The following is a 21,942-nucleotide window of genomic DNA, read 5'->3' as shown; positions in this document are numbered from 1 at the left end:
GTGCACTTCTGTTCATATGGGATCTGTCTCCTCTATTCATGTTCCTGGTTCCTGACACTAAAGCAGGCCTTCTTTTGGCATGGAGGAGCTGTCAAGGGGGCATTTAGATGGAAAACAGGACGGCATTCTCCCACATGGGTGTTATATGTAAACAATGAATCTTATAGCACTATATCAAAAACTAATGATGTATGGTGACTAACATAATACAATTTAAAAAAAATGGCAGGAGTAAAGGAAACAGAAGGAGTCCTTCTCCTTCCCTCTTACCTTTCACTAGAGTTCCAAGATCTTATGGCTTTAGGGATAGCAAGAGATCATTAAGCTATATTCCTTGTCTCTAAACAAGAATAATGGGCAGAGAGGACAGACTGGTAGTTCAGTCTCTTAGAAAGTTTCAGAGGTAGATTTCTACCAATAATGCCATTGCTATGATTAAAAAGTTTTATGATTGAGAAGTTTTCTTGATCTTAATACCAATGCCACTAGCCATTAATATTCCCAAAAAAGGGCAAGGCTCACCCACTTCTTTCTATCCCTTCTTTTAGTAGTCAGTTCCTTTCCATGAAAGCTCCTCAGAATGGTTTCTTCAGAAATTTGTCTTTAACTACTGAAAAACCTTTTTAATAAGTTCATGTCAACCACATGAGACAGATCAAATTGTTCCATTTTGAACATGTGAAAAATTGTCCTTCAGAAGGGTTAAATGACTTGCTCAAGTTCACATAGCTCTCAGGTCCAGCTTTTTAATTTTAAGCATAGTGCTATATTTAAGACACAGCTATATAGTCCTCTAAGCATATTTTAAATGACTCAAAAAATATGTCAAGAGTACTTTAAATGACTCAAAAAATATGTCATCCCTCTGCTGGCTGTGTTGTGTTGGAAAGAGCACAAGACTAAGAACAGAGTGTTCTGTTTAATTCTTGTTCTGCTGATAAATTGCAAAGCAGAGAAAGTCACCTCATCTTTGTGAGCCTTCATATCCCTACTCTGAGATGCTATGAGAACTTGACCTCCTGGGCTTGAGGACAGAGAAAGCTTTCCTGGGGCATGTCCACCCATTCCCACAAACATTTCTCCAGCTTTGCCAGTACGGACTTGAATAGGCAGGGTACCCCTGAAGGATCTTGAAATGTTTGGAAAGTCCCATACAACCCCTACTAGCATTTTCCAAGTCCCTTTCCACATCTTTATCCAAAACTCAGACTGTCTACAATAGATAGTCAGTTCTGTAGTTTTTGGCTTTGTAATCCAAACCTAAATATAAAAAGACTTGCAACTAAATGTCTGTTTTCTGGAACAGTTGCATTTGAAGCATGCTGTTTATTTGTTTTCATAAGCATACTCTCAAGGGTCAAATAATGTAATTTGATTTAGGTTCCCAGATGTTTGCTATATTCACTGACAAAATTAATGAGATCAGTTAGGAAGGGCCAAGGGGCAGAAATCTTTAACATTACTGTTAATAGTTGCCTAGAGCTGTTCTAACAAAGTACCAAACACTGGCTTAAAACAATAGAATTTTATTGTCTCACAGTTCTAGAGGCTGTTACTCTGAAATCAAGGTGTCAGTAGGACTACTTCCTCCTGAAACTCTTCCTCGCTTATGGTGGTGGCTGTTAATCATTGGCATTCCTTGGCTTGCAGCTGCATCACTCCAATCTGTGCTTGTTTTGTCACATGACTGTCTTCCCTTTGTGTGTGTGTTTTCACATGGTGCTCTCCTCTTTCTTGGAGAGGAAGGGATACAGTTCAACCCATAGCAGTCACAACTGGAAACACTCAACTTGTTTACTTTTTATATTTTTAAGCTGAAAGGAGTATTTCTTGAAAAGTTTTAGGGTGTGGGAGTGATATTCTGATTATTAGAAACTACTCGGATTCTGTAATACAGTTGATTCCTTTCTAGGAATGGAATTTATAAACGACCATGAACAACTTCACTTTCTTCACTGAGTTCATCCTCCTTGGGCTGTCTGCTAACTACCACATCCAGACTCTGCTCTTTGTGCTGTTCCTGGGCATTTACCTCCTGACCCTGATGGGGAATCTGGTGATGATCCTGGTGATCAGAGGGGATTCTCACCTCCACATCCCCATGTATTTTTTTCCTTGGACACCTGTCCTTCCTAGATATCTGCTTCTCTTCAGTTACTATGCCCAAAATGCTACAGAACTTCCTATCTCAGAAGAAAAGCATCTCAGTGTGGGGCTGTATCACCCAGAGTTTCTTTTTTCTTCTCTCTGGGTGTGCTGAAGCCAGTCTTCTCTCTGCCATGGCCTATGACCGCTATGCTGCCATCTGCCATCCCCTGCTCTACACCATGGTCATGAACAAGCCTCTCTGCATGGTAATGGTTAGTGCAGCATGGGTAATGGGTTTTCTGAACTCACTAGTAAATAATCTTTTCGTCCACAAGTTACGTTTCTGTGGGTCCAACATTATCTCCCATTTCTGTTGTGAGCTACCCTCACTCTTCCCTCTGTCATGTACTGATCCCACTGCCAACAAATTCCTTCTGTCAGGGTCCAGTGCATTTCTGGGACTGCTGACACTTCCCCTGATCCTCTTTTCTTACTCCAAAATCATTTCTGCCATTCTGAACATCCGCTCCTCTGAGGGCCAAGCCAAAGCCTTCTCTACCTGCTCCTCCCACCTCACTGTGGTGCTCTTGTTCTATGGGACAGCTCTATTCAGGTACATCAGCCCTGCCTCAGGCTCAGTGTTGGAACGAGTGGTCTCCATTCAGTATAGTGTGATCACATCCTTGCTGAACCCCCTCATCTACAGCCTCAAGAACCAGAAGGTGAAAGCAGCTCTGCAGAGGATGCTGAGGCAGTGAATGTGCTCCTCAGATGGGGGGGGAGGGGTTCTATGTGTAGTATTCAGTCAGAGAATGGGGAAGATAGATCTTCAGAAATACCTTGAGAGGATAAAACATTTGAGGTCAGTGGTTCTCAAACTGTCATCTACAAACCAGCAGAATCAACATTATCTGTGAGCTGGCAAGAAAGGCAGATTCTTGGGCCCAATCACTAATCTACTGAATCAACAGTAGAGCTCACAACCTATGTTTCAATTAGTCAGCCAGGTGAGTGTGAGAAAAAATGTTCTAGGGCAACTAATGTTTGATAAAACTGTGTTTGGTGAAAGATACAGTTCTGACATCTCAAAATGAAGAATCTCTTAAATGAGAGAGTTGATCTGTCAGGTAGTCAAGATGAGAATATTTGACTGTGTGATATGATCACATCCTCTGCAAGACTGTAAAAGAGAAAAATAAAAACCTACATTATTTTAAGACATTGAAAAGAGGGAAAGTGCTGGACTGTCTACTGAAGGCTGACCAGCCCATTCCTCCTATTGCCATTTGGAAGCTAAAAGATTCTCAGGAAGCCAGCACGGCATGAAGCCAAGGGACAGACGTTCCAGAACAGTGGCTCCCAAGCTTCCTTCACCTTACCTGAGAGCACTTGAGGCCATCAAACAGCCAGTGTGCCTGGGTAGTGGTCACTAGTTTGTCTTCGGAAGTAAAGATAGCCTGAGGCTAATGGCAGGAGTAACAGACAGGATGAGATAGCAGTTCCTGTGCAAGCACTTTCTCTAAGAGCCTCTGCTTCCTCACCTGGTTGCCTGGGCTATGCTGTCAGGAGCCCGGGGGCTGAGTTCTTGCTTCTGTATGTTTTGTCACAAGACTACTTTTATTTTTATCTTTCACCTAAGAAATAGAGCATTCCCAGAACCTTAGAAGCTCCATATGTAGCCCCATCATCTCACCCTTTTTCTCTCTCCAGGTGTAACCCCTGTACTGAATTGCACAATACTCATTCCACTGCTTTTATCCCTAAATAATTTTTTTAGTTTTACCTGTTCTTGAAATTTGTATGAGTAGAATCATACTGTAAGCTTTTTTCTATGACTTGCTTCTTTCACTTAACATTATTTATTCTGTGTTTTTAGGTATGTCTTTGTAAGCAGCACAGGGCTGCATTTTGATTATTTTATTCGGTCTCTTTAATTGTTGATTAAAAGAGTTTAATCAACAATTATTACACTAATTATTCATGTGTTCAGATCCATTTCTTTCTTTTTTTTCTTTTCAACATAACAGAATTCACTGTTTATGCACCACACCCCACCCAATGCCCCATGCAATACGTACCCTCCATAATACCCTCCACCTTGCTCCTGCACCCTCCCACCCCCCAGCCCTTCAAAACCCTCAGATTCTTTTTCAGAGTCCATAGTCTCTCATGATTCACCTCCCCCTTGCAATTTCCCTCAACTCCCTTCTCTCCATCTCCCCATGTCCTCCATGTTATTTGTTATGCTCCACAAATAAGTGAAACCATATGATAATTGACTCTCTCTGCTTGACTTATTTCACTCAGCATAATCTCTTCCAGTCCCGTCCATGTTGCTACAAAAGTTGGGTATTCATCCTTTCTGATGGAGGCATAATATTCCATAGTGTATATGGACCACATCTTCCTTATCTATTCGTCTGTTGAAGGGCATCTTGGTTCTTTCCACAGTTTGGTGACCATGGCCATTGCTGCTATAAACATTGGGGTATAGATGGCCCTTCTCACTACATCTGTATCTTTGGGGTAAATACCCAGGAGTGCAACTGCAGGGTCATAGGGAAGCTCTATTTTTAATTTCTTAAGCAATCTCCACACTGTTCTCCAAAGTGGCTGCACCAACTTGCATTCCCACCAACAGTGTAGGAGGGTTCCCCTTTCTCCACATCCTATCCAACACATGTTGTTTCCTGTCTTGCTAATTTTGGCCATTCTAACTGGTGTAAGCTGGTATCTCAATGTGGTTTTAATTTGAATCTCCCTAATGGCTAGTGATGATGAACATTTTTTCATGTGTCTGATAGCCATTTGTATGTCTTCATTGGAGAAGTGTCTGTTCATGTCTTCTGCCCATTTTTTGACATGATTATCTGTTTTGTGTGTGTTGAGTTTGAGAAGTTCTTTATAGATCCTGGATATCAACCTTTTGTCTGTACTGTCATTTGCAAATATCTTCTCCCATTCTGTGGGTTTCCTCTTTGTTTTCTTGACTGTTTCCTTGGCTGTGCAGAAGCTTTTGATCTTGATGAAGTCCCAAAAGTTCATCTTTGCTTTTGTTTCCTTTGCTGTTGGAGACATTTCTTGAAAGAAGTTGCTGTGGCTGATATTGAGGAGGTTACTGCCTATGTTCTCCTCTATATTCTGACGGATTCCTGTCTCACGTTGAGTTCTTTTATCCATTTTGAGTTTATCTTTGTGTACGGTGTAAGAGAATGGTCGAGTTTCATTTTTCTACATATAACTGTCCAGTTTTCCCAGCACCATTTATTGAAGAAACTGTCTTTTTTCCACTGTATATTTTTTCCTGCTTTGTCAAAGATTATTTGACCATAGAGTTGAGGGTCCATATCTGGGTTCTCTACTGTGTTCCACTGGTCTATGTGTCTGTTTTTATGTTAGTACCATGCTGTCTTGATGATCACAGCTTTGTAGTAAAGCTTGAAATCAGGTAATGTGATACCCCCAGTTTTGTTTTTCTTTTTCAACATTTCCATAGCGATTCAGGGTCTCTTCTGATTCCATACAAATTTTAGGATTATTTGCTCCAGCTCTTTGAAAAATACCCGTGGAATTTTGATCGGAATGGCATTAAAGGTATAGATTGCTCTAGGCAGTATAGACATTTTAACAATGTTTATTCTTCCGTTCAGATCCATTTCTATGTGCCCCATAGAACTGTAACTTCCTTCCTCTTATTTCTCACTAATTTTCCCTTTCCATTTTTTCCTCTGCTTATCTGTTTTTTTTAAGATTTTACTTATTCTTTATTTACCTGAGAGAGAGTGAAAAAGAGAGAGAGAGAGGAAGAGAGAGAGAGAACTTGCACGCGCACAAGCAGGGGAAGTGGCAGGCAGAGAGAAAAAGAAAAGCAGGCTTTCTGCTGAGCAAAGTGCCTGATAAGGGATTCAATCCCAGGACCCTAGGATCGTGACCTGAGCCAAAGGCAGATTTTTAACCAACTGAGTAACCCAGGCATTCTTGCTTGTCTATTTTTGATGCTATCCTAAAGTTAGTACATTTCTAACTAAAGTTTCCATCTAATTATCTAAAGTTATTATCTTTATCCTCTTCCAAAACAATATAAAGATCATAAAATACTTTAAGAAACAACATCCCAAATTTATATGCCACTTAAATCCAGTATTTTAGTTCTTTCCTTTTCCCCCACAAATTAGACATTATCATTACTATATTATTTAATCAATCAATTTTTAGATTTACCCAGGTGAGACATTGGCTCATCATGTCTTTTTTAAAAAAATAATATGGTTGTTATTTATATAGTATTTACAGTATGCTGAGGAAACTTGATTTATGGAAAGTATATTTATGAAGGTATAATTATAGACAAAATGCAAGATTATATATAGCATTATAATGATATTTCATAACTTATAGGACAAATACAGAAAATTTCAAATGTTTTGTATTTTCCCTATACATTCTATAGATCACTATACTTTACTAAATTACAGAAAACTTTGTATTACAGTGTAAAATTAGAGGTTATTTATATCAATATTGCCCTTGCATGCCAACAAAACATCTTATAATAGAATTACCAACTACAAATATTGAATTCTCTGATAAAATTTATCATGACTTTGAGGATTGTTTTATTAAACTATAGCACTTGGGATCTTTTATTAAACCATAATACTTGGAATCTTTTATAGAAGGGACTGAAAATATTTTACAAATATTGAATATCATTTTGAGTATCAGTAACAAATTACACATTAATAATTGATTCCATTGGTGTACCCACCAGCCCACTTGCTCTTGAAACCTTAATGAAATGCAGGCAAGTTTACCATGTCTTTTTGCATCTTTCATTGTGATCATTTTCTCATGTCCATATCTGATCCTTTAGAATTCTCTGTGTCAGTCTTTTTGTGATGAATTGTTTTTGTTTGCATGAAAATTACTTTATTTCTTGGAAGGTAATTTTTCTGGCCATGAAACTCTAAATTGTAGCCTAAGTTAAGTTCTATTTTCGTAGAAAGGTTATCTATTTCCTTCAGTTACCTTTGAGTTAGCCCCACTTTAAATTAAATTCTCTGCTTGAGGTGTTTCAGACCACACACACAGACAGCATGAACTCAGACTTCACACTTGTCTGAGCACCAGCTGTAGTTATGAATTTGCAGGAAATATCCCTTTCCCTCTTTACCCAACTCCAATGTCAAAAGGGCCAATTTTCTCATGGCTCCATCCCCATGGCAGATTATTTCTTATTTATGTTCACACTGATATTTTAGCCCCTTATTTCTAACAATTATATAATTCTTGCTATGTACCAGGCATTCTAAGAACTTTATGTATATTAACTAATTTAATGCTCTGAACAACTCTATGAGACAGATACTATTATTTTCATAGATACTGTTATTTTCCTCATCTTACAAACTTAGAAACTTATACACCAAGAGGAAAAGTGACTTTCCCAAAGTGAGTGGGAGAGCTGGGATTTAAACCCAGGTAGTTTAGGTACAGAGTCCATGCTCACATGCTAGGCAATGTTGCTTCTAGGATTTATTCCAATGAATGTTTGTCAAATTTACTATTGGAGTTCTCTTACTGGAATTATTTCTATTAGGATTCTCCTATTAAACTCCCTAGCCTCGCTGGTTTCTAGATTTAACTCTTACTCTCTGTATCAAGCTGGTTAGAGTACTTGTTTAACTCCTAGGATTTCTTTTTTCACTTCATTTGTGAGCTCTGAAGAGCCAAAACTGTCATCTTGATAACCCATTAAGTTTTTTAAATTTAGTATGTTAATTATTCAAGCAAAGAATACTGTGAGACAATTAATCAGTTATAATGGTCAGAAGTAGAAGTCACCTCCTTAGTCAACAGATCTTGATAACTTTCGTGTCCACCAGGCCAACCCAATTTCTGATCCAAGCCTCTCCTAATTTCCAAACTTGCTATCAACATCTTGAGTATTTTATGCTTTATTAAGATATATCATTGTGTTTTCAAAAAGTTTTTTTCAATATAATGTAGAAGTTAATAACTGCATTATATTGAGACATGATGCTCATAATAATGATTTAAAAAATAAAGAATGGGGTTGCCTGGGTGGCTCAGTTGGTTAAGTGGCTGCCTTTGTTTGGCTCAGGTCATGATCTCAGGGTCCTGGGATGAAGCCCTGCATCAGGCTCCGTGCTGGGTGGAAAGCCTGCTTCTCCCTCTCCTACTCTCTTGCTTGTGTTTCATCTCTCACTATTTCTCTGTCAAATAAATAAATAAATAAAATCTTCTTTGAAGAATAATGGTGGAATTTTGATCGTAATAGCATTAAAAGTATAGATTGCTCTAGGCAGTATAGACATTTTAACAATCTATACTTTTAATGCTATTACGATCAAAATTCCACCGGTATTCTTCAAAGAGCTGGAGCAAATAATCCTAAAATTTGTATGGAATTAGAAGAGACCCCGAATCGCTAAGGAAATATTGAAAAACAAAAATAAAACTGGGGGCATCACGTTACCTGATTTCAAGCTTTACTACAAAGCTGTGATCACCAAAACAGCATGGTACTGGCATAAAAACAGACACATAGACCAGTGGAACAGAGTAGAGAGCCCAGATATGGACCCTCAACTCTATGGTCAAATAATCTTCGACAAAACAGGAAAAAATATACAGTGGAAAAAAGACAGTCTCTTCAATAAATGGTGCAGGGAAAACTGGGCAGCTATATGTAGAAGAATGAAAGTCGACCATTCTCTTACACCATACACAAAGATAAACTCAAAATGGATAAAAGACCTCAATGTGAGACAGGAATCCATCATAATCCTAGAGGAGAATATAGGGAGTAATCTCTTCGATATCAGCCACAGCAACTTCTTTCAAGATATGTCTCCAAAGGCAAAGGAAACAAAAGCAAAGATGAACTTTTGGGACTTCATCAAGATCAAAAGCTTCTGCACAGCCAAGGAAACAGTCAAGAAAACAAAGAGGAAACCCACAGAATGGGAGAAGATATTTGCATATGACAGTACAGACAAAAGGTTGATATCAAGGATCTATAAAGAACTTCTCAAACTTAACACACACAAAACAGACAATCATATCAAAAAATGGGCAGAAGATATGGACAGATACTTCTCCAAAGAAGACATACAAATGGCTATCAGACACATGAAAAAATGTTCATCATCACTAGCCATCAGGGATATTCTAATTAAAACCACATTGAGATATCACCTTACACCAGTTAGAAGGGCCAAAATTAGCAAGACAGGAAACAACATGTGTTGGAGAGGATGTGGAGAAAGGGGATCCCTCTTCCACTGTTGGTGGGAATGCAAGTTGGTGCAGCCACTTTGGAGAACAGTGTGGAGATTTCTCAAGAAATTAAAAATAGAACTTCCAGGCACCTGGGTGGCTCAGTGGGTTAAGCCGCTGCCTTCGGCTCAGGTCATGATCTCAGGGTCCTGGGATAGAGTCCCGCATCGGGCTCTTTGCTCAGCAGGGAGCCTGCTTCCTCCTCTCTCTCTCTCTCTCTGCCTGTGTCTCTGCCTACTTGTGATCTCTCTCTGTCAAATAAATAAATAAAATCTTTGAAAAAAAAAATAGAACTTCCCTATGACCCTGCCATTGCACTACTGGGTATTCACCCCAAAGATACAGATGTAGTGAAAAGAAGGGCCATCTGTACCCCAATGTTCATAGCAGCAATGGCCATGGTCGCCAAACTGTGGAAAGAACCAAGATGCCCTTCAACGGATGAATGGATAAGGAAGATGTGGTCCATATACACTATGGAGTATTGTGCCTCCATCAGAAAGGACGAATACCCAACTTTTGTAGCAACATGGACGGGACTGGAAGAGATTATGCTGAGTGAAATCAGTCAAGCAGAGAGAGTCAATTATCATATGGTTTCACTTATTTGTGGAGCATAACAAATAGTATGGAGGACATGGGGAGTTAGAGAGAAGGGGGTTGGGGTAAATTGGAAGGGGAGGTGAATCATGAGAGACTAGGGACTCTGAAAAACAATCTGAGGGGTTTGAAGTGGCGGGGGGGTGGGAGGTCGGGGTACCAGGTGGTGGGTATTATAGAGGGCACAGATTGCATGGAGCACTGGGTGTGGTGAAAAAATAATGATACTGTTATGCTGAAAATAAATAAATGGAAAAAAATCTTTTCTAAAAAAGTTAAAAAAAAAAACACAAAAATGTACTTTGGAGTAAGCTCCTGGTTTATTTTGGAAGTAGCAAACTGTCTGATTACTTCAGAGAAAAAGGGTCTTGGTAAAGAACACAACCAGCCACAGGTCTCATTTAGAATATCTGGTTTCCCTAGAACTTCATCTTTAAGAAGTTAACATCTCAGGGGCGCCTGGGTGGCTCAGTGGGTTAAGTCGCAGCCTTCGGCTCAGGTCATGATCTCAGGGTCCTGGGATCGAGTCCCACGTCGGGCTCTCTGCTGAATTAAGATACTTGGTGACCTATTAAATCTCATGAACAAAGGAAAAGCAAGAATATGATTTCATTTGATTTGGGTTAATATGAATTATTTCAAAATTATCGAACAATTAGAATTTTTGTAAGGTTTTTCAATTATAAGTAATTGTAACCAACATCTTTGTGCCTAAACACTGGTCTTCATTTTCAGTTGTTTCATTAGGAAAGTAGATTCACCTGTTCAAACTGTATTAATGTGCCATCCTTACTGCTCCTGGCCATTCCAGGGCTTGAAAGATGGAGTCATAACCAAAAATATCTGTAGAAGGAGACTCACTTTCATCAGCTACTATTGGATGTTTGTTCCCTTCCTCATGACCCGCCTTTATTTGTGGGGAAACCCCAGGGGTATTTCTTTGTTTTTTAATCATATCTTCTCAATTTCCATGAACTGCCAAGAGCACATGCAAGGGAAATACTGAATGGCCCTAAACAATATCACTGATGGCTGTGACTGGAAAGAATTGGGTGTGGTGTATAAACAATGAATCTTGGAAAACTGAAAAAAAAAGAACAGATATTTTTGCAACATTTTGCAACAGTCAGGATTTGGATCTAGGAAAATGAAACCTCTATTCGCTGAGATTTTCTACTTGGGAAACATGTGACTTTTCTTCACACTGATTATGTTCCTTCTTCAGGATTAATCTTTTTTTTTTTAACAGATAATGTAAATGAAATATCTTTTCCTATTATATCTTTTAAAGTATTACTGGCAAAGAGAATATATAATAATGAAAATTATGATGTACTTGTAATTTCTCTCTGTCAAATAAGTAAATAAAATCTTGAAAAAAAAATCTCTAATGGATGGTGTTCGGAGAGCTTCCAGGTTACCAGACTTGTGGGGATGCCAGGAGTGTGGCCCTAGAATGCAAATGGAAGCTCAGTAACTCTTCTCGCATACTTTTCCCCATGCATCTCTTTAATCTGCCTCTTCCTGAGTTTTGTTCCTTTATAATAAACTGCTAATCTAGTCAATAAATTGTTTTCCTGAGCACTCTGAGCTGCTCTTGCAAATTACTAAACCCAAGGAGGGATTGTGGAAACCTCTGATTTATAGCTGCTTTGTCAGAAGCACAGGTAACAACTAGACTTGTGATTGGTTTCTGAAATTGTGGAAGGGGGCCAGACTAAGGTCTTTTCTGGTTCCATATAAATTTTAAAATTATTTGTTCCATTTCTTTGAAAAAGATGGATGGTAGTTTGATAGAAATTGCATTAAATCTGTAGATTGCTTTAGGTAGCATAGACATTTTCACAATATTTATTTTTTCAATCCAGGAGCATGGAACATTTTTCCATTTCTTTGTGTCTTCCTCAATTTCTTTCATGAGTACTTTATAGTTTTCTGAGTATAGATTCTGTGCCTCTTTGGTTAGGTTTATTCCTAGGTATCTTATGGTTTGGGGTGCAATTATAAATGGGATTGACTCCTTAATTTCTCTTTCTTCTGTCTTGCTGTTGGTGTAGAGAAATGCAACTGATTTCTGTGCATTGATTTTATATCCTGACACTTTACTGAATTCCTGTATCAGTTCTAGCAGTTTTGGAGTGGAGTCTTTTGAGTTTTCCACATATAGTATCATATCATCTGCGAAGAGTGATAATTTGACTTCTTCTTTGCCGATTTGAATGCCTTTAATTTCCTTTTGTTGTCTGATTGCTGAGGCTAGGACCTCTAGTACTATGTTGAATAGCAGTGGTGATAATGCCATGTTCCTCCAAAAAAGGAAAAGCTTTCAGTTTTTCTCCATTGAGAATGATATTTGCGGTGGGTTTTTCATAGATGGCTTTGATGATATTGAGGTATGTGCCCTCTATCCCTACACTTTGAAGAGTTTTGATCAGGAAGGGATGCTGTACTTTGTCAAATGCTTTTTCAGCATCTATTGAGAATATCATATGGTTCTTGTTCTTTCTTTTATTGATGTGTTGTATCACATTGACTGATCTGCGGATGTTGAACCAACCTTGCAGCCCTGGAATAAATCCCAGTTGGTCGTGGTGAATAACCCTTTTAATGTACTGTTGAATCCTATTGGATAATATTTTGTTGAGTATCTTCGCATCTGTGTTCATCAAGGATATTGGTCTATAGCTCTCTTTTTTGATGGGATCCTTGTCTGGTTTTGGGATCAAGGTGATGCTGGCCTCATAAAATGAGTTTGGAAGTTTTCCTTCCATTTCTATTTTTTGGAACAGTTTCAGGAGAATCAGAATTAATTCTTCTTTAAATGTGTGGTAGAATTCCCCCGGGAAGCCGTCTGGCCCTGGGCTTTTGTTTGTTTGGAGATTTTCAATGACTGTTTCAATCTCCTTACTGGTTATGGGTCTGTTCAGGCTTTCTATTTCTTCCTGGTTCAGTTGTGGTAGTTTATATGTTTCTAGGAATGCATCCATTTCTTCCAGATTGTCAAATTTGTTGGCGTAGAGTTGCTCATAGTATGTTCTTATAATAGTTTGTATTTCCTTGGTGTTAGTTGTGATCTCTCCTCTTTCATTCATGATTTTATTTATTTGGGTGCTTTCTCTTTTCTTTTTGATAAGTCTAGCCTGGGGTTTATCAATTTTATTAATTCTTTCAAAGAACCAGCTCCTAGTTTCGTTGATTTGCTCTATTGTCTTTTTGGTTTCTATTTCATTGATTTCTGCTCTGATCTTTATGATTTCTCTTCTCCTGCTGGGCTTAGGGTTTCTTTCTTGTTCTTTCTCCAGCTCCTTTAGGTGTAGGGTTAGGTTGTGTACCTGAGACCTTTCTTGTTTCTTGAGAAAGGCCTGTACCGCTATATATTTTCCTCTCAGGACTCCCTTTGTTGTGTCCCACAGATTTTGAATCCTTGTGTTTTCATTATCATTTGTTTCCATGATTTTTTTCAATTCTTCTTTAATTTCCCAGTTGACCCATTCATTCTTTAGAAGGATGCAGTTTAGTCTCCATGTATTTGGGTTCTTTTCAAACTTCCTTTTGTGGTTGAGTTCCAGCTTTAGAGCATTGTGGTCTGAAAATATGCAGGGAATGATCCCAATCTTTTGATACCGGTTGAGTCCTGATTTAGGACCGAGGATGTGATCTATTCTGGAGAATGTTCCATGTGCACTAGAGAAGAATGTGTATTCTGTTGCTTTGGGATGAAACGTTCTGAATATATCTGTGATGTCCATCTGGTCCAGTGTGTCGTTTAAGGCCTTTATTTCCTTGCTGATCTTTTGCTTGGATGATCTGTCCATTTCAGTGAGGGGAGTGTTAAAGTCCCCTACTATTATTGTATTATTGTTGATGTGTTTCTTTGATTTTGTTATTAATTGGTTTATATAGTTGGCTGCTCCCACGTTGGGGGCATAGATATTTAAAATTGTTAAATCTTCTTGTTTGACAGACCCTTTGGGTATGATATAGTGTCCTTCCTCATCTCTTATAGTCTTTGGCTTAAAATCTAATTGATCTGATATAAGGATTGCCACTCCTGCTTTCTTCTGATGTCCATTAGCATGGTAAATTCTTTTCCACTCCCTCACTTTAAATCTGGAGGTGTCCTTGGGGTTAAAATGAGTTTCTTGGAAGCAACATATAGATGGGTTTTGTTTTTTTATCCATTCTGATACCCTGTGTCTTTTGACAGGGGCATTTTAGCCCATTAACATTCAGGGTAACTATTGAGAGATATGAATTTAGTGCCATTGTATTGCCTGTAAGGTGACTATTACTGTATATGGTTTCTGTTCCTTTCTGATCTACCACTTGTAGTCTCTCTCTTTGCTTAGAGGACCCCTTTCAATATTTCCTGTAGAGCTGGTTTGGTGTTTGCAAATTCTTTCAGTTTTTGTTTGTCCTGGAAGCTTTTAATCTCTCCTTCTATTTTCAATGATAGCCTAGCTGGGTATAGTATTCTTGGCTGCATGTTTTTCTCGTTTAGTGCTCTGAATATATCATGCCAGCTCTTTCTGGCCTGCCAGGTCTCTGTGGATAAGTCAGCTGCCAACCTAATATTTTTACCATTGTATGTTACAGACTTCTTTTCCCAGGCTGCTTTCAGGATTTTCTCTTTGTCACTGAGACTTGTAAATTTTACTATTAGGTGACGGGGTGTGGGCCTATTCATATTTATTTTGAGGGGCGTTCTCTGAACCTCCTGAATTTTGATACTCGTTCCCTTTGCCATATTGGGGAAACTCTCCCCAACAATTCTCTCCAGTATACCTTCTGCTCCCCTCTCTCTTCTTATTCTGGAATCCCAATTATTCTAATGTTATTTCGTCTTATGGTGTCACTTATCTCTCGAATTCTCCCCTCGTGGTCCAGGTGCTGTTTGTCTCTCTTTTGCTCAGCTTCTTTATTCTCTGTCATTTGGTCTTCTATATCGCTAATTCTTTCTTCTGCCTCATTTATCCTAGCAGTGAGAGCCTCCATTTTTTATTGCACCTCATTAATAGTTTTTTTTATTTCAACTTGGTTAGATTTTGTTCTTTTATTTCTCCAGAAAGGGCTTTTATATCTCTCGAGAGGGTTTCTCTAATATCTTCCATGCCTTTTTCGAGCCTGGCTAGAACCTTGAGAATTGTCATTCTGAACTCTAGATCTGACATATTACCAATGTCTGTATTGATTAGGTCCCTAGCCTTCGGTACTGCCTCTTGTTCTTATTTTTGTGTTGAATTTTTCCGTCTTGTCATTTTGTCCAGAGAAGAGTATATGAAGGAGCAAGTAAAATACTGAAAGGGTGGCAACAACCCCAGGAAAATATGCTTTATCCAAATTAGAAGAGATCCCAAATCGTGAGGGGGTAGTAAGGGGATAAAAAGAGGTTCAAAAAGGAAGGAAGAAAAAAAAAGAAAAGAATTAAAAAAAAGAAAACAAATAAGAAAAATATAAAAAAGAAAATATATATATATTGGATAAACTAGTTTAAAAACGTTAAAAAAGAAAAAGGTAAAAGTTAAAAAAAAAATTACCAGAAGGCGATAAAAAACAACAAAAAATGAAAAAGAAAAAAATCAAATTAACTGCAAGACTAAAAAAAACACAGGGAAAAAGCCATGAGTTCCATGCTTTGCTTTCTCCTCCTCTGGAATTCTGCTGCTCTCCTTGGTATTGAAACCACACTCCTTGGTAGGTGAACTTGGTCTCGGCTGGATTTCTGCAGTTCTAATGTAGAAGGGGAGCAGAAGGTATACTGGAGAGAATTGTTGGGGAGAGTTTCCCCAATATGGCAAAGGGAACGAGTATCAAAATTCAGGAGGTTCAGAGAACGCCCCTCTTGTTGATTTTCTGGGGGAGGGGCCTGTTGTAGTGATTCTCAAGTGTCTTTGCCCCAGGTGGAATTGCACCACCCTTAACAGGGGCCGGCGTGAGTAATCCGCTCGGGTTTGCTTTCAGGAGCTTTTGTTCCCTGAGCGCTTTCTGTAGATTTCTGGAGGACGGGAATACAAATGGCGGCCTCCTGGTCTCCGGCCTGGAGGAGCTAAGAGCCCAGAGCCCCACTCTCAGTGTGCCCTCAGAGAACAGCGCCCAGTTGCTCCCGTCTGCCTGACCTCCGGCCGCACTCTGTGTCACCGAGCCTGCGACCGGTTCAAGGTAACCCTGAGCTGTGATCTTACTGTTGGCTCTGTCTCTGTAGCCGGCTTTCCTGTTCCAATACCCGCGAGCTCTGCGACACTCAGACACCCCCGATCCTTCTGTGACCCTGCGGGACTTGAGGCCACGCTGACCCCGCGTGGGCTTCGCCCCTGTTTAGCCTCTGAAGCGAAGTCCCTCAGCGGAACAGACTTTTAAAAGTCCTGATTTTGTGCGCCGTTGCTCCGCCGCTTGCCGGGAGCCGGCCCCTCCCCCCGGGGTCTATCTTCCCATCACTTTGAATTCACTTCTCTGCCGGTCCTACCTTTCAGAAAGTGGTTGTTTTTCTGTTTCCAGAATTGCTGTTCTTCTTCTCTTCAATCTGCCAATGGATTTTCAGGTGTTTGCAATCTTTAGATAAGCTCTCTAGCTGATCTCCGGCTAGCTGAAGTAGTCTCAGCCTGCTACTTCTCCGCCATCTTGACTCCGCCCTCTCTTTCACTGTATTTTGATATCTTTTACCCTCCACTTAGCCCAAGAACTGATTAGTCTTCAAAATTTTGTCTTTTGCCTATAGCAATTAAAATGGCCCAACCCCGTGGAAAGATCTTTTAACTGTAAATTATCACTGCAAAAGAGAAATTAATTCTAACTAGTAACTATTAAAATAATTAAGCATGAATAAAACAATAGAAGATAATTGTAGGATTTCTACATTAGAACTGCCAACCTAATTGCGGCCAGACAGCTTAATGCATCAAATTTAACTTCCATTGTTATTTCTTCTCTGATCTGTGAGTATATGAAAGTATTGCTTATTTTGCAAACATTTAAGGATTTCCTAGCCTTTTTTTAATTGAAATATTGAAATATTGAACTATTTCTACTTAGAAAGTACCATGTTCTGTCTGATTTCAGTTCTTTAAAATACACTGAGATTTTTTAATGTCCTAGGATGTAATGAACTTTAGAAAATGTTTCAGGTACATATGAATACAGTGAGCCTTCTGCAGTCATAGGATACAATGATTTATGTATGCATATGTAAAGTCAAGATATTACTCATGTTTTTCTAATCTTTCATATATTTACTGATTTTTGGTCTACTTTTTATATATTAGATGGTTATCAAGGGTGTATTTTGTCCATTTCTTTTAGTTTAATTTTTTACTTTATATATATTGAGGCTTTGTTAGAAGCTCTATCAGTCAACTACCATTGCACAATAAACAACCTCAAAATCTTTGTGATAGCAGTAACTAGTTGTATCATTTACAGGCACACAAATCAATTGAGATAGCTAAGTGTTGGGCTGAGGTCTGCAGATTGGATAGACTTACTTCCCAGCTGCAGTGTTCCACATGTCTCATTCTAAGTAGGCAAAGCCTACCCAGGGTCATTATTCTCGTCATGGAAGTTAGAAACTCTTCAAAAGACAAACAGGAACATGAACATGCAATGCCTCCTAAAGCCTAGGCTCAAAGCTGGCAGTCTGCTACTTGTGCTTATATTTCATTGGCCAAAGCAGTCCATTCACACAGCCATAGCATTCCTAACTTCAGTGGAATGAAGTGCATTTCTCCATGAAGGTGATGGTGGTGGGAGAGGGATTTAGTGGACATTTGTTAAACAGTGATCTAATCTACAAGTGCTTACAAATTTAAAATTGTTATGTTCTTGTTGGATCAATTTTTCTGTCATTATTAAATGTGCCTTATGTCCAGTTTTTTTGGTTTGTTTTTTGTTTTTGTTCAAACTTTGGTATTAATACAGTTTCACAAACTTTCTTTTGGTTAATGTTGATTTGCATATCATTTTCCATCCTAGTGTCATCCTTAAGTGTCTTTATATTTCAGATATGTCTCTTATAGGTAGCATACAATTGGGTTTCTTTTTAAAGATTTTTATTTATTTATGACAGAGAGAGAGAGAGCGAGAGAGGGAACACAAGCACAGGGGAGCTGGAGAGGGAAAAAGCAGGCTCCCCCCTTCTTCCTCCCTGACCAGGGAGCCAGATATGGGGTTCGATCCCAGGACGCTGGGATCATAACCTGAGCTAAAGGCAGATGCTTAACAACTGAATCTTCCAGGAACCCCAGTTTTTGTTTTTTAATCCAATATGATTATCTTTACCTTTTAATTGTGTTGAGTTGATTTACATTTAATACAATTATTTATATATTCTGGTTTACATTTACCATCTGACTGTTTTTTAAGTTCCATCTGTTCTGTTCCCTTTTTTCTCCTTTCCTGCTTTCTTTTGAATTTACTAAGAATTATTATTCTATTTTTCCCTTCCACTAACTTGTTTTATATTTTTAAAAATATTTTTAGTGGTGGCCCTAGAGATTACAACATGCATTCTTGTTTTATTGAAGTCAAATATAAACAGTATTTTGGCTGCTTTCTAAGCAGTGCAAAGACCCTAGAACCATTTAACTCTATTTTCCATTCCTATCTTTTGTGCTATGGCTGATATGTATTATATAGACACACACATTATTCATAAAAGACATTGTTTTCATTATTCTATACAATCAATATTCTTTTGGACTTACCCAGACATATACATTTTCTTGTTGATCTTCATTTCTTCTTGCTTCTCTGCTTCCAACTCCAAATCATTTATTTCCCTTTTTCCTGAAGGACTCTCATTAAATGTGCTGGTAATGAATTCTCTATTTTTTGTTTGTTTGTTTGTTTTGGGGGGAATTTTTTGGTCTAAAAGTATATTTAACCTCTTTAAATTTAACTACTGTTTTCTTTTAACTTTTTATTTCTTTTCAGCATAACAGAATTCATTCTTTATGCCCCACACCCAGTGCTCCATGCAATCTGTGCCCTCCTTAATACCCACCACCTGGCTCCCCCAACCTCCCACCCCCCGTCCCTTCAAACCCCTCAGATTGTTTTTCAGAGTCCATAGTCTCTCATGGTTCACCTCCCCTTCCTATTTCCCCCAACTCCCTTCTTCTTTCTAACTCCCCATGTCCTCCATGCTATTTGTTATGCTCCACAAATAAGTGAAACCATATGATAATTGACTCTCTATGCTTGACTTATTTCACTCAGCATAATCTCTTCCAGTCCCATCCATGTTGCTACAAAAGTTGGCTATTCATCCTTTCTGATGGAGGCATAATACTCCATAGTGTATATGGACCACATCTTCTTTATTCATTCATCCATTGAAGAGCATCTTGGTTCTTTCCACAGTTTGGCAACCATGGCCATTGCTGCTATAAACATTGGGGTACACATGGCCCTTCTTTTCACTACATCTGTATCTTTGGAGTAAATACCCAGGAGTGCAATGGCAGGGTCATAGGGAAGCTCTATTTTTAATTCCTTAAGGAATCTCCACACTGTTCTCCAAAGTGGCTGCACCAACTTGCATTCCCACCAACAGTGTAGGAGGGTTCCCCTTTCTCCACATCCCCTCCAACACATGTTGATTCCTGTCTTGCTAATTTTGCCCATTCTAACTGGTATAAGGTGGTATCTCAATGTAGTTTTAATTTGAATCTCCCTGATGTCTAGTGATAATGAACATTTTTTCATATGTCTGATAGCCATTTGTATGTCTTCATTGGAGAAGTGTGTCTGTTCATATCTTCTGCTAATTTTTTGATATGATTGTCTGTTTTGTGTGTGTTGAGTTTGAGGAGTTCTTTATAGATCCTGGATATCAACCTTTTGTCTGTACTGTCATTTGCAAATATCTTCTCCCATTCCGTGGGTTGCCTCTTTGTTTTCTTGACTGTTTGTTTTGCTGTGCAGAAGCTTTTGATCTTGATGAAGTCCCAAAAGTTCATCTTTGCTTTTGTTTCCTTTGCCTTTGGAGACATATCTTGAAAGAAGTTCCTGTGGCTGATATCGAAGAGGTTACTGCCTATATTCTCTTCTAGGGTTCTGATGGATTCCTGTCTCACATTGAGGTCTTTTATCCATTTCGAGTTTATCTTTGTGTACGGTGTAAGAGAATGGTCGAGTTTCATTCTTCTACATATTAACTTCTGTTTTTACTATAGAATTCTTTTTTTTTTTTAAAGTAGGCTCCATGCCCTGTGTGGAGCCAAACATGGGGCTTGAACTCACAACCTTGAGATCAAGACCTGAGCCAAGATCAAGAGTCACACGCTTAACCAACTGAGCCACCCAAGCTCCCCACCAGCCGTAGAGCTCTTGACAGTTCCTCATGATTTTGTCTTTCAGCTTCCATTAAGAAGTTAGCTGTAAATTTAATATTGCTAATTAGAAGGTTATATATATATATATATTTTCCCCTAGGTTTTCCTATTATTTTTCTCTTTAAAAGCTATTTCATTATGATAGGTCTTGTTGTGGAATTCTTTGGTTTTATCATGCTTGGACCTTGGAGCTATACTTCAATCAGGAGCTCGATGGCAGCTTTGGTCAGTTTGGGATAATTTTCTTCAAATATTGTCTTCATCTATTCTCTCTTCCCTCTCCTGTGGTTTCAATTACTTGTGCATTATATTTTCACCATTACCTACATGCTTTTTATGCTCTTCTTTATATCTTCTATCCTATTTTTCTCAGTGCATCAGTCTGGATGCTTTCTTCTGACCCATCTTCTTCAAACTTCTGTTATGCTTGATATGTTGTTACATACATCCATTAAGTTCTTAAGTTGAAATATTTTTGTTTTTCACTTCTAAAAATCTCCTATGATTCTTTTTTAAATAGGTTCCAGTTTATCCTGAAAAGGTCTACATACTTTGTCCTCAAACTCCTTTTTAAAAAAATTTATTTATTTATTTATTTAAAAATATTTTATTTACTTATTTACTTATTTGAGAGAGAGAGAGAGAGACAAAATGCACAGAGGGAGAGGGAAAGAGAAGAGCAGACTCTTCCCTGAGCAGGAGCCTGATGCAGAGCTCGATGCCAGGACCCTGAGATCACGACCTGTGCCAAAGGCAGCAGCTTAACCTACTGAGCCATCCAGGTACTCCTGTCATCAAATTTCTTAAACTTCTTAGTTAGCAACATGGGAATCCATTCTGATCACTTCAATATCTGGATCCTGCTTTCCAATCATGTGGTATTGCCTTTGGCATATATTGAGAGAGATATAAAAATATATGAATTGATTTTGTGTAACAAACTATAGAAATCATTTTAACCTATTGGTGTCTTCTTCCTTCAGAGAGGATGTAGTGAAGAAGATGAAAGATAACCTTAATCCTGACAATCTTTCATGAGAACTGGTCTATTTTCAGTTTACACTTACCCCTAGGGTATATAGATCCTTGGAGGTCCCAACTAAAAATTTCAAGTGTTTATCAGATCCCCTCTTTTTTGGTGGTCCTGAGTTCCAGTTTTTGTCTCCCCAGACCTATAGAACTACAAGCAGTTCTGGTCAGCTTCTCAGATGCTGCTTACTACTCAGCTTCTTAGCCATTCTGCTTCTGTTTTTGCTTTCAAAATCAACAGATCCCTTAAAGCAGAAAGCAGTACCAAATATTTCCCTTCCTTTGATTATATTAACCCTTCAAATTTCAGCTGTTTTGCTAAATCTCTGATTTTAACTCCAATATTCAAAAAACTGTATGCTTATATATATATTTACATTTTGTTTAATTTTTTGACTTTTGGAAAGATTTGGTCTGCAACAACACTGCTTTACCATTACCAAATAAGACATCAAATTTCATTGCTTTCATGTTAGGTGATAACTTGGCATCTTCACAATGATAGATTAGAATGCAAATTCAGGGGCTAAAATCAAATGCCAGTATCAGCTCTCCTATCCTTATCCAAGGATATAGAATTCAAGTTTGTTTTTTT

The 21,942-nt window shown here is 38.5% G+C and overlaps 1 protein-coding gene and 1 pseudogene across 1 annotated transcript; both read left to right on the top strand.

Moving 5' to 3' along the window:
• The first annotated feature begins 1,933 nt into the window (after positions 1-1,933).
• LOC132020325 (olfactory receptor 8S1-like) lies at positions 1,934-2,846 on the top strand. Its single transcript, XM_059404506.1, is given in 2 exon segments — positions 1,934-2,107; positions 2,109-2,846. Coding segments are annotated over 2 exon segments (912 nt in total).
• A 564-nt stretch (positions 2,847-3,410) lies between these two features.
• The window catches only part of LOC132020324 (olfactory receptor 8S1-like), a 38,628-nt pseudogene continuing 20,096 nt past the window's right edge, over positions 3,411-21,942 (top strand).

Source organism: Mustela nigripes, chromosome 6, assembly GCF_022355385.1.
Source record: "Mustela nigripes isolate SB6536 chromosome 6, MUSNIG.SB6536, whole genome shotgun sequence".
Taxonomy (NCBI): domain Eukaryota; kingdom Metazoa; phylum Chordata; class Mammalia; order Carnivora; family Mustelidae; genus Mustela; species Mustela nigripes.
This window is presented reverse-complemented; position numbering and strand designations above follow the sequence as displayed.